Source organism: Chelonia mydas, chromosome 4 (assembly GCF_015237465.2).
Source record: "Chelonia mydas isolate rCheMyd1 chromosome 4, rCheMyd1.pri.v2, whole genome shotgun sequence".
In the NCBI taxonomy this organism is placed as follows: domain Eukaryota; kingdom Metazoa; phylum Chordata; order Testudines; family Cheloniidae; genus Chelonia; species Chelonia mydas.
In genome coordinates, this window is record NC_057852.1 from 36,538,625 (window position 1) to 36,554,245 (window position 15,621).

The 15,621-nt window shown below is 40.1% G+C and overlaps 1 protein-coding gene across 50 annotated transcripts in view; it reads left to right on the forward strand.

The window, feature by feature from the left end:
• Positions 1-15,621, forward strand: part of ANK2 (ankyrin 2) — a 559,252-nt gene that overhangs the window by 491,902 nt on the left and 51,729 nt on the right. For 34 of the 50 annotated variants that reach the window (XM_043545376.1, XM_043545385.1, XM_043545355.1 and 31 more), the window contains 3 exons: positions 10,022-10,246; positions 13,211-13,365; positions 15,057-15,268. In XM_043545376.1, coding sequence (XP_043401311.1) covers positions 10,022-10,246; positions 13,211-13,365; positions 15,057-15,268 — 592 coding nt within the window. Of the gene's footprint in view, positions 1-10,021; positions 10,247-11,973; positions 12,073-13,210; positions 13,366-15,056; positions 15,269-15,621 lie in introns of all 50 variants that reach the window. The other 16 variants (XM_043545350.1, XM_043545349.1, XM_043545351.1 and 13 more) reach the window with 1 other exon arrangement.

Consider the following 15,621-nt stretch of genomic DNA (forward strand, 5'->3'; position numbering starts at 1 on the left):
GTTCTCCTTTGGTGTACAGTATTCCAGTTTCTTCCTTCCTACTCAATATCAGTTTCAGATTACTCTTCCATAGATACACTGATCATTAGCTTGCATTTATCTAATTTTGTTATTTCCTGCTCACAATCTTAACCCTTATTTTATTCTTATGTCTTCACTGGTGTTTGAATCACCTTCCAATCTAGAATCATCTATGAATGTAAATGATATGCTGTTTTCTCATCCTCTAGATCACTAATAAAATATCAAATTAAGCACCATCCCTGCAGCATCTTCCTCCAACTCAATACATTGCTGTTGATCATTAACTTTTGTTCACAGTCCCTCAGAAAATGTTTAGTCAGTATGACACCGTTTGACTTTTTATGTAAAAGTTTCTGAATCAGAACATTGAACACATTATTAAAATCTGTTACTTTACAGCTTCACCCACTAGTTTGTAATTAGATTTTGAAAAGCAATTAATTTTCCATCGTGATTTGTTTTTATTCAACCCCCATGCCTTTGTTTTTACCAAACCCATAATTGCTTATGACTATTATAATCTAGAAGGTTACTGGGTTGTCTTCCTCTTAATATTTTTTCCATGATTATACTCAGGATAAAGGTTAGCCTTATTGGATGTAATTGTCAGGGTTGCTTATTTTATTCCCATTTTTAGAAGACTGGTATGACATTTGATTTTTTATATACATCTGCTGCCTCCTTCATTCTCCAGGATTTTTTTTTTCAAAATTATTTACCAGTGATTTAATAAATTAATTGTTTCATTACTTTAAAACTCTTAAGCCATGTAGGGTGAAATCCTGGCCCTATTGAAATCAATAGGAATATCATCCACACTTGCTGACTTGCATATATTCCACTTACCATGTATTCTTGGACCTGCATTTTAGGCCTGATCCTTCACCATTGAAATAAGTGAAATGTTTCTCATCGACTTCAGTGAACAGGGCTGGCCTTACCATGAGGCAAACTGAGGCAGCCGCCAGGTGCCAGACTGGAAGGGGGGGGTGGGGTGGGGCGCCACTAGGACCCAGAGTGTAGAAAATTTCATCTGCTGCTGGTGCATATGTATTCTCTCTGCTCTAGATGCACAGGGATGGTGGAGTGCTGTGCTGGAGGAAGGAGGGCACAAGAGACATAACAGGCAGGCAGGAGAAAAGGTGAGAGGGAATAACAAAAAGCAGCAGGAGCTGCAGGGAGAGAGAGGAGGAGGAGCCTCTTATGTACCTCTCTAGCACCCCAAGGAGCCTGGACTGATTAACACCAGCTTCTCAGGGAGCTTCTTGTTTCCTGCTGCTTCCCTGAACCCACTTGAGGAGAACAGGCAGTCAACTGAAGTAGTAGGAGCCAGTTAGGCCCTTAAGACGCTGATATCTTCCCTCACTCAGGCCCTGCTACCAGCCTGCTTATTTGTCTCCTTCAATTGAGTGTTGAGAGCCACTATAGCTGGCACAGAACATGTAGAACATGTTCATGAGTGAAAGAAGAAAATGCCCCTCTGGCGTTCAGAAAAAGCAATCAAGCAAAGGAAGCTTTTCTATCTAAGCAGGAATGAGCTATCTCCTATCTAAGCAGGAAGGAGGTCCTGAGCTACGTAGACACAAATGTTCACAGTGAGCCTTCCGGCCCCAGAGAGTATGTGAGTGGTGAGGAGATGCCTGATCTTCCAGTTAGTCAAGAGTGCAGGTGACCTGGCAGCTACTGCAGCATCCATATCTCCATCTCAAATGGATGTAACCATGCACATTCCTGGAGAAAAGTGTAGATCAGAGAAGAGTGTGGTGGAGGCGCAAGAAACAGCTGCTGCTGAGTTTAGTTCCTTAAGTCTAGATGATCCAGGACTGTGGACCCACTTGAGCAGTAGCCTGAGGGACTTCCATGTACTGCATGGGCCACAGCAAGTGAAAAACTGCATGTTCCCCAAAAACAATGAAAATAGAAGTTTCCATCCAACACATTACTGGCATGAAAACCATAATGGTGACAAAATAGAGAGGCCATGGCCTATGTACTCAAAAACCCAGAATGCAGCATACTGTTTTTGTTGCAAACTCTTCCAGTCTAATGCTCCAGCCACATTGGGTTCTACAGGAACAAAGGACTGGAAAAATCTGGCTAGAAACCTGGCATGCCATGAGAAGGCAGCAAATCACCAGAAAGCATTCCATAGGTGGAAAGAGCTTGAGATGAGACTAAGGTTAAAGGCCACCATAGATGATCAGCATCAAGAGAAGATTGCTCTTGACTGGCAAAGTGTTCTGAAAAGGCTTATTGCCATTGTAAGAATACTTGCTACCCAAAACCTAGCACTGCGTGGCACTTCAGATCAGCTGTATGTGCCAAACAATGGAAACTTCCTTAAAATTGTGGAGCTGATGGCTGATTTTGATGCTGTACTCCAGGAGCATCTAAGAAGAGTCACCACCCAAGAAATGTACACACACCACTACCTTGGAAAAACAATTCAAAATGAGATCATATAGTTGCTGGCAACAAAAGTCAAACAGAAGATTGTGGCAGATCTGAAGTCAGCAAGATATTACTCTGTTGAAACAATAGTAAAGAATAAAATTGTCAGACACATAGAAGAACATAAATTGTTGTGCAAAAGTCAACATGGTTTCTGTAAAGGGAGATCATGTCTTACTAATCTATTAGAGTTCTTTGAGGGGATCAACAAACATGTGGACAAGAGGATCCAGTGGACATAGCGTACTTAGATTTCCAGAAAGCCTTTGATAAGATCCCTCACCAAAGGCTCTTACGTAAGTTAAGTTGTCATGGAATAAGAGGGAAGATCCTTTCAGGATTGAGAACTGGTTAAAAGACAGGGAACAAAGAGTAGGAATAAATGGTAAATTTTCAGAATGGAGAGAGGTAACTAGTTGTGTTCCCCAAGGGTCAATCCTAGGACCCAATCCTATTCAACTTATTCATAAATGATCTGAAGAAAGGAGTAAACAGGGAGGTGGTGAAGTTTGCAGATGATACTAAACTGCTCAAGATAGTTCAAACCAAAGCAGACTGTGAAGAACTTCAAAAAGATCTCACAAAACTAAGTGATTGCGCAACAAAATGGCAAATGAAATTTAATGTGGATAAATGTAAAGTAATGCACATTGGAAAAAATAACCCCACTATACATACAATATGATGGGGGCTAATTTAGCTCCAACTAATCAGGGAAAAGATCTTGGAGTCATCATGGATAGTTCTCTGAAGACGTCCACGCAGTATGCAGCAGCAGTCAAAAAAGCAAACGAGATGTTAGGAATCATTAAAAAAAGGGATAGAGAATAAGATGGAGAATATCTTATTGCCCTTATATAAATCCATGGTATGCCCACATCTTGAATACTGCATACAGATGTGGTCCCCTCATCTCAAAAAAGATATACTGGTATTAGAAAAGGTTCAGAAAAGGGCAACTAAAATGATTAGGGGTTTGGAACGGGTCCCATATGAGGAGAGATTAAAGAGGCTAGGACTTTTCAGCTTGGAAAAGGGGAGACTAAGGGGGGATATGATAGGGGTATTGTACGGGAAGACTTTGACAAACCAGTAAAGTGCCTGAAACCACTATGGCTTATTGCTAAAAGCAGCCAAGTCAGCAGGCTGTAAATTGACCAAGTCAACAGGCTTAGCTTAACCAAGGCAGGAGGGGAGGACGGTCTTTAGGTGCCACAGAGAGGGCAGCTTGACCCAGTGTCCTTCCTGATAAGAATTGTGTTGAAGTGGCTGATACATGCATAGGGGAGCAGGATGTGCCCCAGGAATATCTATTGGGGGCCTCAAGGCTGCAAACTCTGGAAAAACCCACACCTGGTTAATCAATAATCAGAAGGAACCTTTTGTTGGACCACTGAAACTGCTTGTAACAAGTTTTCTTTAAGGGGCATGTCTAATGTATAAATAAGGGGAAAAAGTTTGAGGTAGTTGGACTCTTTTTGGACTCTCCCTCTGGATACATCTTGCAGTCCCCATTGGCAGATGAAAGATTTGGCCACCGGAAGCCGGCCGCTGTGCCACTCGAGAGCCACACTCAGCTTTGGTAATTATCAAGGGTTGGGGGTGTTTTACTAACCTTTTGCGGACGTATGTAAGTGCTTGAGACTAAGTAAAGTTTAGCTTTAAGTGAAAGCACTTTTGCGTTGTCCTGTTTGTACCAGCCAGCTATTGGTCGGACGGCCATGTCTCCCCTGATTTATTTCCTGACACCACCTCGCACAGAGTAAACGTTACCAAGAGCTTTGGGTTGAAAGAACTCCAGGTAACAGTATATAAAATCATGAGTGGTGTGGAGAAAGTGAATAAGGAAAAGCTATTTACTTTTTCCCATAATATAAGAACTTGGGACCACCAAATGAAATGAATGGATAGCAGGTTTAAAACAAATAAAAGGAAGTTCTTCTTCACTCAGCGCACAGTCAACCTGTGGAACTCCTTGCCTGAGGAGGTTGTGAAGGCTAGGACTATAACAGGGTTTAAAAGAGAACTGGATAAATTCATGGAGGTTAAGTCCATTAATCGCTATTAGCCAGGAAGGGTAAGGAATGTTGTGCCTAGCCTCTGTTTGTCAGAGGGTGGCGATGGATGGCAGGAGAGAGATCACAAAATCATTACCTGTTAGATTCACTCCCTCTGGGGCACCTGGTATTGGCCACTGTCGGTAGACAGGATACTGGGCTGGATGGACCTTTGGTCTGACCCACTATGGCCTTTCTTATGTTCTGTTATTCTGGACTGCACACCTGACATCAGCCATACCAAACAAATGACTTCAATGGTGCGTTTTGTAACAACAGAACCTAGTGAAAATGTCCCTGCAATGGTGACTGTCAGAGAGCATTTTCTAGATGTTGATGATACTATAGGAGCTGGTATGACAAATGTGCTTCTTAAAAAGCTGGAAGATACAGGAATTGCGATAGCTGACATGAGAGGTCAGGGCTATGATAGTGGTGCCAACATGAGAGGAAAAAACAGAGGAGTGCAGACACGGATCCGAGAGTTAAACCCTCGAGCTTTTTTTTGTCCCATGCAGTTCTCATTCATTGAACTTGGTGGTCAGTGATGCAGCATCAGCATCTAGTGAGGCTGCTAAATATTTTAATGTAATTCAAAGCATCTATGTATTTTTCTCTGCATCAACTCATCGATGGCAAATTTTGAAGCAACATCTGGGAACATCCTCTCTGACACTGAAACCACTGAGTGCCACATGATAGGAAAGTCGAGTGGAGGCGAAAAAGCCTATCCAACACTAAATTGGGAAGAATGGATGATGCCATAGTTGCCATTATGGAGGATAATGCTATGACAGGAACTGTTCGTGAGAGAACAGTGGCAGAGGGAAATGGAATCACCAGAAACATACCTAACTTCGAATTTCTGTGTGGTTTAGTGTTGTGGCATGACATACTGTTTGAAATAAATGTTGTAAACAAAAGACTCCAAGGTGTTGACCTTGATATGTCTGGAGCAATGGAACAACTAGACAAAGCAAAGTCATACCCACAGTCTTACTGGTCAGATGAGGGATTTCAAAACATTCTGAAGAGTGCACAGAAGTTGGCAGAAGAACTTCACACTGAGGCTATTTTCCCACCCATTCAAGAATACAAGAGTCACCGAAGAAGAAGACATTTTGATAACGAGGCACGGGATAATCCCATAAGAGACCCCAAACAACAATTCAAAGTTGAATTCTTTAACCAGGTGCTAGGTTGTGCAATACAGTCAGTTGAAGAACTTTTCATGCAGCTCAAGGAACACAGCAGTATATTTGGGAAGTTGTATGATATTCCCAAACTCCTCACTATACCTGAAGAAGACCTACACCAACAATGCAGGGCACTAGAGACAGTGTTGACACATGATGACATGCGCGATATTGATGCGAGTGATTTAGGTGTAGAACTGAAAGCCCTTTCAAGATACATTTCAGCAGGATCAACTCCAAAGGCTGTTCTGGAATATATGTGCACAAATAAGGTGACCACCCTCTTTCCAAATACTTTTGTTGCTCTGCACATACTTCTAACACTTCCTGTAACAGTTGCCAGTGGTGAACGCAGCTTCTCCAAGCTGAGGTTAATAAAAACACATCTACGCTCCACAATGGCACAGGAGAGGCTGTTAGGCCTTGCAACCATCTCAATAGAGCATGAGCTGGACCAGACTGTGGACCTTCAGGAAGCAGTTCAAATCTTTGCAACCAAAAAGGCACGGAAAGCACCACTTTGATCATTCAAACAGATAAAAATGCCAGTGTTTACTATGCAGACAAGAAAAGTTACATTTGCTGTTCAGGCGTTTGAAAGTTAAGTGTTACTTAACATTTTTGAATGAGGCATTTTAAGTTGTTCGTTTTCCTTTATTGGGGTAGGTAGCAGAGCAGTACCATGAGAGGAGCAGAACAGGAAGAAGGCAGAATTGAGACCTTTCAAAGTTTTGGCCCAAGCGAGGGAGCATGGGGGCATCATTTGAGCTCCCCGCCTCAGGTGCCAAAATGTTGTGGGCCGGCCCTGTCAGTGAAAGCAGGATTAAGCATTTTATTAATGGCTGTATTAACAAAATCAGCTATTACTTCTGAATTGTCAATGTCCCTAGTCCGCTGATGCTTTTTTACTCTCGTTATCTTTATATCCTCTCTCAAATGTGCCTTTCTTGGCCTATTTTTTTCTGTTTTTGAGGATAATAGCTGGCCTTACTAATAAATATTTGGGATCTTTCTCTTGCTTATTCCAACTGCTAGATACCCTAAATAAATGGAAGACTGACAAGTTAGTTTGCTTCATGCTTTGATGTCTTTGGCTGAGAAGGGCTGAAGTTAAATAGCTAGTAGTTTGCACCTGTAACACTCATTAGAGACACAGACCATACTAGAATTGTAAGTTGACCTGCAGTAGATCTTGGATGTTCCAGTGGATGGAACACAGGGGCTGCTACTATATTACTTGTGAACATGCTGCAAAATTCCAGTATAAATAAGAATGTTGAAAAAAGAGATATTTGTCCTATTTCTAACCTCACTTTTACACCACTGATTTGATGTCTAAACAAATATCCTCTTCCAGGGCTACTTCACAGGTATACAGGCTGTCTGTTTCATGGGAAAGCATCATAATTTCAGTTCACTTCTCATTTTTTTTAGCTTATCTGAAAACTTTCACTCCTTAGAAAGCTTCACTTAAAAAGAGAGTACCACCTGTGAAAATAGTAGAGGCCAGTATTGCTATTGTAGCAGGGATTCCTTGATTGGGTACTATGCCATATGCATTATTAGGGATGGTTGAATTATTATTTATGGATATTATTATCTATTTATTTGTATTTCAGTAGCAGCCCCAGTGTGCTCAGCGATGTTGACACACAATGTGTGATGAATTGCTTACTTTCTAAGAAAAAGATTTTCATTGGGAATAAAGTATTCCCTGAATGAAAGGAAAAAAAATTGTTGACTCCATTATCATTTACTATTAGTTGACCATCTTGAGCACTTGTTGAATAATGAAAAAAATTGTATTAATGATTAGTTCACTTGAAAAAAAAATGCCAAAATTAATTCAGTAAATTATTTGCACCAAATAATTCAGCCAGCTCTAATAACAGTGGTAGCAGTTTCTGTAGTTGTTCACAATATTAACACCAGATTGTGAACTCCTTATGCCGTCCCAGAACTTAGGCTGTTGTTAAATGCATTTCTAAAGCATTCTTCATCATTGAATTTTAGGCTGATTCTCAGAGACAAAAGTCACAAACATTTTCATTCATTTATTATAAAGGTGACACAAAAACTGCATCTAGATAATGACTTTGTTTTATCTTGGAAAGACAATCACATAGCATTATTGTAAAAGTTGAGCAACTAGCATCCTTGATTTCCTCTTTCATCCCTATTCATAAATATATATTTTTTATATATATATATATATATATATATATATATATATATATATATATATATATATATATATATATATATAATAACACTAAACTATATCTAGAATGGATTAAGATAGGTAGAGTCCTTTCTTCAAAAATGAACCCTAAGGAATTAAAGCTGTAAATACTTGTTCATTTTTGTTTGTTTTTTGTTAAAACCACAGAAACCATCCCTGAGGAATGAGATAATGGTTGTACTCCATAGGGTATTACACTAAACAAAATCTAGAGGTATATGAATGGTGGTAGACTAGGAGACTGCATGTGTGGGAAGGAGTGGGAAGTCTCTTCATATGGCATCCATGGTGCATGGCGTGCTTTAGATTGGCAGGTTGTGGCTCCTTCCTCTCGTTCATTTTTATGACGTGACTTGCACGGAATGTTGGGTGTTCTGTTTTAACAGCATGTGGAATGAATTGTAAATGTTTTGGTAATGAATGGATTCAAATATTTGTAGTACCGGGTGACCCCAGAGAGTGAAAAATATCTGTATTTGTCTCTCATGTGGTAAGATTTTTTTATTGCAGGTCTCTCCGTGCAGATGTTAGTATTTGTGTGAGTCCCTGTCTGATGACTAGTGTAGTCCTAAAAGTAGGTCTGGTATTATCCTGCCTCATGTACTTTTCCCTACTCTCGCTGCAGCAAGCCGGCCTCTCCACCCCCAGGGCAGTGGTGATGATAAGTCATGAAACTGAACAATATAAAATTTAAAGTAGCCATTTTTTCTAGGGTTTTGTACATTTCACAGAAATGGCTTTAATTAAGCTGTGTCCCAGATCGCAGCAAAACTATCAAAATCAGCACATTGTCTAGTCATGACTGAACAAAGTGGTCTATAGGTAGGAGAAAGGAAAAAAATAAAGGCAATTTATCTCAAGCCATGAGGGACCTCCTTGTCACAGATGTCTTCCTGCCACTGTAGGGTGTCCTACAGGGACGTATTAACATTGTGTATCTATAGTAAGAGAGAAAAAGCAGAAATTTATAAATAAACCCATTACAGAATGGTTACCACCTGCTCACATCTCCACATCTTTCTGTAGTTGTCTTATCCTTATATAACAGAGGCACACTGGGACAGTATCCTAATTGACAACCAGCCCATCTCACATTCGATTATATGCCATTCTCTCTGTATAAGGAAATGGTTTTAGTAGAAGAATCCCATCCTTATTTTCTCCTGTCCTGTTTTGTCTTTGGAAAGGGTCAGGAGAAAAGTGGGCATCTGAAATGTAGTAAGAAGTAGTGTTTATCTTGTTAAAAGTCAATATAGTCACTTTTTAAAAAAAGTGAATTGAAATCTTGAAGATTATTTTTCTTCTCTCTAGTCAGTTTGTCATGATATCATATAGTGAAAAGTTTTTAAGAAATGCTAAATGTTAAAGAGATAGGGAGACATTCATACTTGATATAAAGAGGTACAACTCCCACTGGTTTTAATAGGAGTTGTAACTGCTTACTCCAGAACAAAATTTGGCTCATAATCTGTGAATTACATAATTTTAGGAGTTTTAGTTACATCAGACTACTAAAAAAATTATACTGATCTTTCAAAAAATCAGAATTGCCTTTATATTATTGCATTAGTAAGCCATTTTCCTTTAATAATATATATTAAAATTGTATACTATACATGTGTGTGTATCATGCCCATCTTACATTGCAATGACACTAGTGGTAGAAATATGCCAGATACATTGCGGAAAAATATATAATATGAAAATGTGTATATCGATATATATATGTATAAAATAAAGACACTTGGTCATGATGCTATATTTTATATATGATATATTTCTTCCATCAGTTGCATTGCAAAATAAGAGTGTTGCTATGAAAAGCTCTTAAGATAAATATTTTATAGTGCAAGCCATCAGGGATGTTAGCATGAATCATTGCTACATATACAAAAGGGGAGTTGGTTTTTTTAACTGTATGTATTAAGAAAGTGCCATAGATATATAGTTTGTTACATTTTGGAAGAAAACCATTTGGAACAGAACTGAAGTGATTTTGCTTTGGCTAACACACTTTGCAGTCATATCTAATATAAATTTATTGTTTTCAGCTTCCTGGTTAGCTTCATGGTGGATGCCCGTGGTGGTGCCATGCGAGGTTGCAGACACAACGGGTTAAGGATCATTATTCCTCCTCGGAAATGCACTGCCCCAACACGAGTAACCTGCAGATTGGTCAAACGCCATAGACTGGCCACCATGCCACCGATGGTGGAAGGAGAAGGTCTGGCCAGCCGCCTGATTGAAGTGGGACCTTCTGGTGCTCAGTTTCTTGGGTAAGACTTTCTGTTTGACCTAAATGAAAATGATAGATATAGCTCCATCTGTTTGCAGATTGCACTGGGGTAGCCCCTGCTTCGAGATTTAAATTGAAAATGTCTGTTTAGTATACTGTTACATATTGATCATAACGTTATAGGCCCCCTAGTGCAAATCAGCGATTAGTTTGTCAGCAATTCACTTAGCTTGTATGCCTTTTCATTTGAAAACACTGATGTTTTTTAACCACTAACACTAAGGTTTAGTGTGCTTCCTCGAATAAGTTTATTAATCAGTGCCGTGCTAGTCAAATGGAAATCGCATTGCTGTCAGTGTGAGGCAATTCATACTCTATTTAAATCATCTACAGTTAAGGCATGAATAACAAATAGCACAGCACTGATCTAAAACCAAATTTAAAGCCTGCTTCAGATACAGCACAAGTTAAAGCTACTTATAGTAGAAACTTGTGTTTTGTCTATAGGCCTGCTGTCAATAATTTGGACTATCTGGGAAGCACAAGCCTTTGATTTTTCTGGGGTTAAAATTGCAAGTTCAAACAATAGGACAACTCAGGAATTCTTTAGCAGTTTATTTTGTCCTATGTTGCAATACCCAATAGAAAGATCAGAACTGCAACTACTGCTGTGCTTGTTTTAGCAATTTTCAGCTGAAACCAGCCGTTCTCCACACTTTTGTTTGTTTTACCAGCTACTCTCCTTATCAACTGTAGCATCCAAAAATGGATGATTGAAGGAACCCCTCCAATCGAGTGAATGGCTTCAGTTGGAAACTGACGAATGAAGTTATGAAAGGCAACAGTTTAAATCCATTTTGAGACAATTCAATTGTAGTTAAGTCCTGTCATGTAAAGGTAGTCAGCAGAGCCACCTTCTGAAATTATATCTGGAAGAATGAGCTTGAGGAAGAGTGAGAGGTGGTTTGATGTTTTTTAAAAACACATTGAATCAAGTATGAGAGGGGAAAGTATCCATGCTTGTTCCCAATATTTTATTGATGCTGTTCTTTAATAATGGATCAGGAAGGGTTATGAAACACTGGGAACATAAAGCTAGAGGCCAGTCCTCTTCTGTGACAAATAGGGTGCTCCTAGGTTTCAGATGCATCAGCAGAAAACCTGCCAAACAAAATATTAATTTGATTTTCTCTTCTAATCTAGGTCAGTTCTTATCAAAAACCAAATTTAAAATACCAGCAGAATACCTCTGCTGTCACAATCATTATTTCTCTAATCTTCTCTCCTTCCCCACATTCACACTAACATGCAGTACCTTTTATTTTTTTAAATGGTCCCTCCATCCAATGAGGAATCTCAATAAAAGCTCATCTGAATAACACACATGCATACATTAGTCAGAGTTTTTGTGTCGCTCCTCATAGGTTTATCCCCTACTAATGGGCATTTTTCTGGGTGGCGTCCTGGCAGTGAAATCAGGTATTGTGTACTGTACCTGCCAACACAAATATTACTGTACTACACTGACACATCCATTCTAAGAGCTGGATTCTGCTCCCATTAAGTTCAATGACAAAACTTCCATTGACATTAATGGAAGCATTTCATTAATTTCTATCAGCAGTGGGACGCAACTAGGGCAGAACCTTATTCAGTGTTTCACCTAATTCTACTCTGTTGACCAGACAGTGGCACTGGGGTTCTGAAAAAAACATACATAAAGCTTATTTATGTTCTTTCTTTCACTGCTGCTTTGGATGTACTCAGTAAACTTCATCTGCCTACGGCTCCTCCCCCACTTAATGAGGGAGAAAGCTTGGTCAGCCGAATCCTTCAGCTGGGGCCTCCTGGGACCAAATTCCTTGGGTAGGAGAGACTTAAAACAAATTGATGGATGCTGGCCTCCCCTTCCTTCTCCTTCTCCTGCAATATGATTTATTTTTTTATGTCATTGTGCCCATGACATCGTCCCTTTCTATGATTTGAAATTTTGTATATCTAACCTTTAGTGGACCATTTTCCAATCCTTGTGGTATGTGGTTTTTGTTTTGGTGGTATGTTTATATCTTTTTTGTAAAGTTCTGTGACCTTCATTTTTGTTTTGGCATGAGATCTTCCTAGCTGTAAAATGTGCCAGCTGTTTTGTGCTTGATGTCTGTAGCAAAGCAACCTGGATTGGAACTAAAAAGAATCTTCTGTGCGTGTGTCTATTTTGCACCCATTGCTACCAAACCAATAATAATATGTTATATGTTGGATATAATATAACATGTATGAATAAGCATGACACTTATCAAGTACATGATGGCCTATATCATTATGCACTCGTGAGGTATATGTATAGTGTATATTTATATTTTCTTCCAGAGTGTAGAAAATACCAGAGTTATGAGAGTTATATATACACACACACACACACGCATATATATATTTACTTGTGTTCATAATGAAACAAATTCTTATCTCCTCTACACTAGTAGAAATCCAGATTAATGTTGGTGTAAAATCAGCATAAGTGAGAGATTAATCAAGCCCATTGACTTCAGTGACATTATTCTGATTTTCACTAGTATACCAGATTAGAATTTGTCCCACTGTCTGTATATACTGCAGTGGATTCTCTTTGAAATGAGATTGGACAGGTTAACACACATGGTGGCGACAGCTAAAATGAGCACGAGTTTTAGTAATTTTATCAGTTTGTAACAACACTCTAAAATCTCTGTTCAAACTACTGCTTCCTTACTGAGTGCTGTCAGTGTGTACCTTCAGTGTGTAAAGAGATGTATGCATATCTAAACTGTCCTACCGTACATACTGAGTCCTTATAAAAAGCGAAGATGCTCTAGTGACCCACTGATATGCTGTTCAGGATTGCACCCAACTATGCTGGAGAAGTGGGTAGAATTCCAGGTTACTTTGTAACAGACTGAATGGATTACTGTTACTTCTATTTCTTCCTTTCTCACCCATATACATTTAATGTGCTGTGTTGCTGTGTCAGGCCTGTGATCGTGGAGATCCCCCATTTTGCAGCTCTGCGTGGGAAAGAGAGAGAGCTGGTAATCCTGCGCAGTGAGAATGGGGACAGCTGGAAGGAGCATTTCTGTGAATATACCGAGGATGAACTGAATGAAATCCTCAATGGAATGGATGAAGGTACTCAGTGCTGGGACAAGGGTGAGGTGGGGGTTGAAGAGGATAACAGAGGAATTAAAATGATCCTTTGTATTATTTCTGAATCTGGGGAAGACCTAGTTTATCTCCTCTCTGATTGACTGCCTCACTACTGACCTTCTCTCCAGAGGCCATGTTGCCACATTCTGCTTATGTTTCACAGGAATCACAGTGGAACATCATAACATGCTTAGTATACATGGCAGTGCTGGGGGTATATGTTTGCTGACATCCTAGCACATTTACAAGCATCAAAGAGGCAAAATATATCTGGTATTATCTGGTAAAGAGCAGTTCTTCTTTGAGTGCTGGTCCTTAAGTGTATTCTACATGTGTGCACGTGTATACATGTGTGCCATGCACCTGAGTCCAGAAGTTGGCCACCACACATGCGCAGTAGGTCTCCTCGTGCTCCCAACCGATGGAATAAGAGCCAGTGTGGGCCGATGCCTCTTCAGACCCTCTTTCTCAGTTCATGCTTCTGCTGTGGATGCAGCAATGGTATCTGCAGTACCACAAGCATCTTTGCCTCCGGCTTCCTGGCTCACTCCCACCTCCAGTCTGAGCACTGCTTGCCAATAACCCCAATGTGGAATGGACATCAGAATCAGCACTCGAAGAAGAAATGGAGGTTACTTCCTGTAACTGGAGGTTCTTTGAGATGTGTGGTCTGTATCTCTGGATTCCACTTCCCACCCTCTGTCCCACTGCTTTGAAACCTGTTGGATTTGTGGTAAGAAGAGGGACTGGAAAGATTTCAGCCTGCGCTGGCTCTTATACCTTCAGTCACAAGCATGAGGAGACACCTACTGCATATGTGGTGGCCAATGGACGCTGCTTGTAAGAATTTCTGGATTCGGGTGCATGCATACCCACATGTGGAATACACATAGGGACCACACATCTCGAAGAACTTCCAGTGACAGTAAGTAACCTCCATATATAAAACTTCTTAGTGTTTAACTCCCTTTTGGTACATGAATTCCCATGCCCTTTTCACAATACGAAACTAAGAGCTTCCTTCGCAAATATCTCACCGTGCTGTATTTTATTACCTTTTATGGAAGGCTGCTTGTTTGGAGGGGCTGAGTAATCACAGATACTATTGCAACTTGAGGGGATAGTAATAACTCCATAGTGGCACTGACCATGATCTACGGCAGGGAGATGGGCTTTGTGCTGTAGTCGAGGATGTACCTGAAGGATGCATTTTAGTTTTTAGAAAGGTTACTTAGATCTTCATTCAGTGTGGTGCTTGAGCATGTGCCTAACGTTAAGCATGTGAGTAATACTATCGAACTGAATGGGACTGCCTATGTGCTTAAATCACATCCTTAAGTAACTCACTGATTGGAGCTTTGTGCTGTTGATGTTATCCTTGGCCTTCAAGTAGGTACATAGTGTAAAGATCAGCTCAAACCAAAGTTCTTGATTTATATGTCCCCCACATTACAGGAAAGTAAAGGTCTGGTTCTGAATTAGGTGTTTTGGGCTATCTCTAATTCCCCACTCCCTTCAGAATTCTGACTTTTACTGTTTTTGCTTTAAATTTCAAACGTCTTTAAAGCTTTTCACCTTTAATTGCTATGTACGTATAGCTTTTCTTGTCTGGAAATTGCTGTGTTGGCTCTATGAAATTCTCGTTGTGTGAACATGACTCATTTTTCACTTAGTACTTGACACTCCGGAGGAGCTTGAGAAGAAGCGTATCTGCCGTATCATCACCAGGGATTTCCCACAGTACTTTGCAGTGGTGTCCCGGATCAAACAGGACAGCAACCTCATTGGACCTGAGGGAGGTGTGCTTAGCAGCACTGTAGTACCACAAGTGCAGGCAGTCTTTCCAGAGGGCGCACTAACCAAGCGAATTCGTGTTGGCCTCCAGGTACAGAGAAGCAGTGACAAGGCTTATTACACCTTCCTCATTGGCTTTTCATCTGAGCCATGACCCTGGTAAAACAATACATTTTCTATATTGCATAATCAGCAGACAGCTGAACAATTACATCAGCTCACCATTTGCCCACTGCTATCTAAAATGCCACTACAGCAAAATAAAAATTGTGGGAGAGAGAGTCAGGTCTAGAAGCTAGAGCAAGGTAGTGAGAGTCAGATTTCTTGAGTTTTATTCATGACTCTGTCACTGACTGACTGTCGGATATTGGGCAAGTCACTTAACCTCTCTGTGCTACAATGGTAATACTAACATAGCTCACAAAGGAGTTGTGGGATTTAATT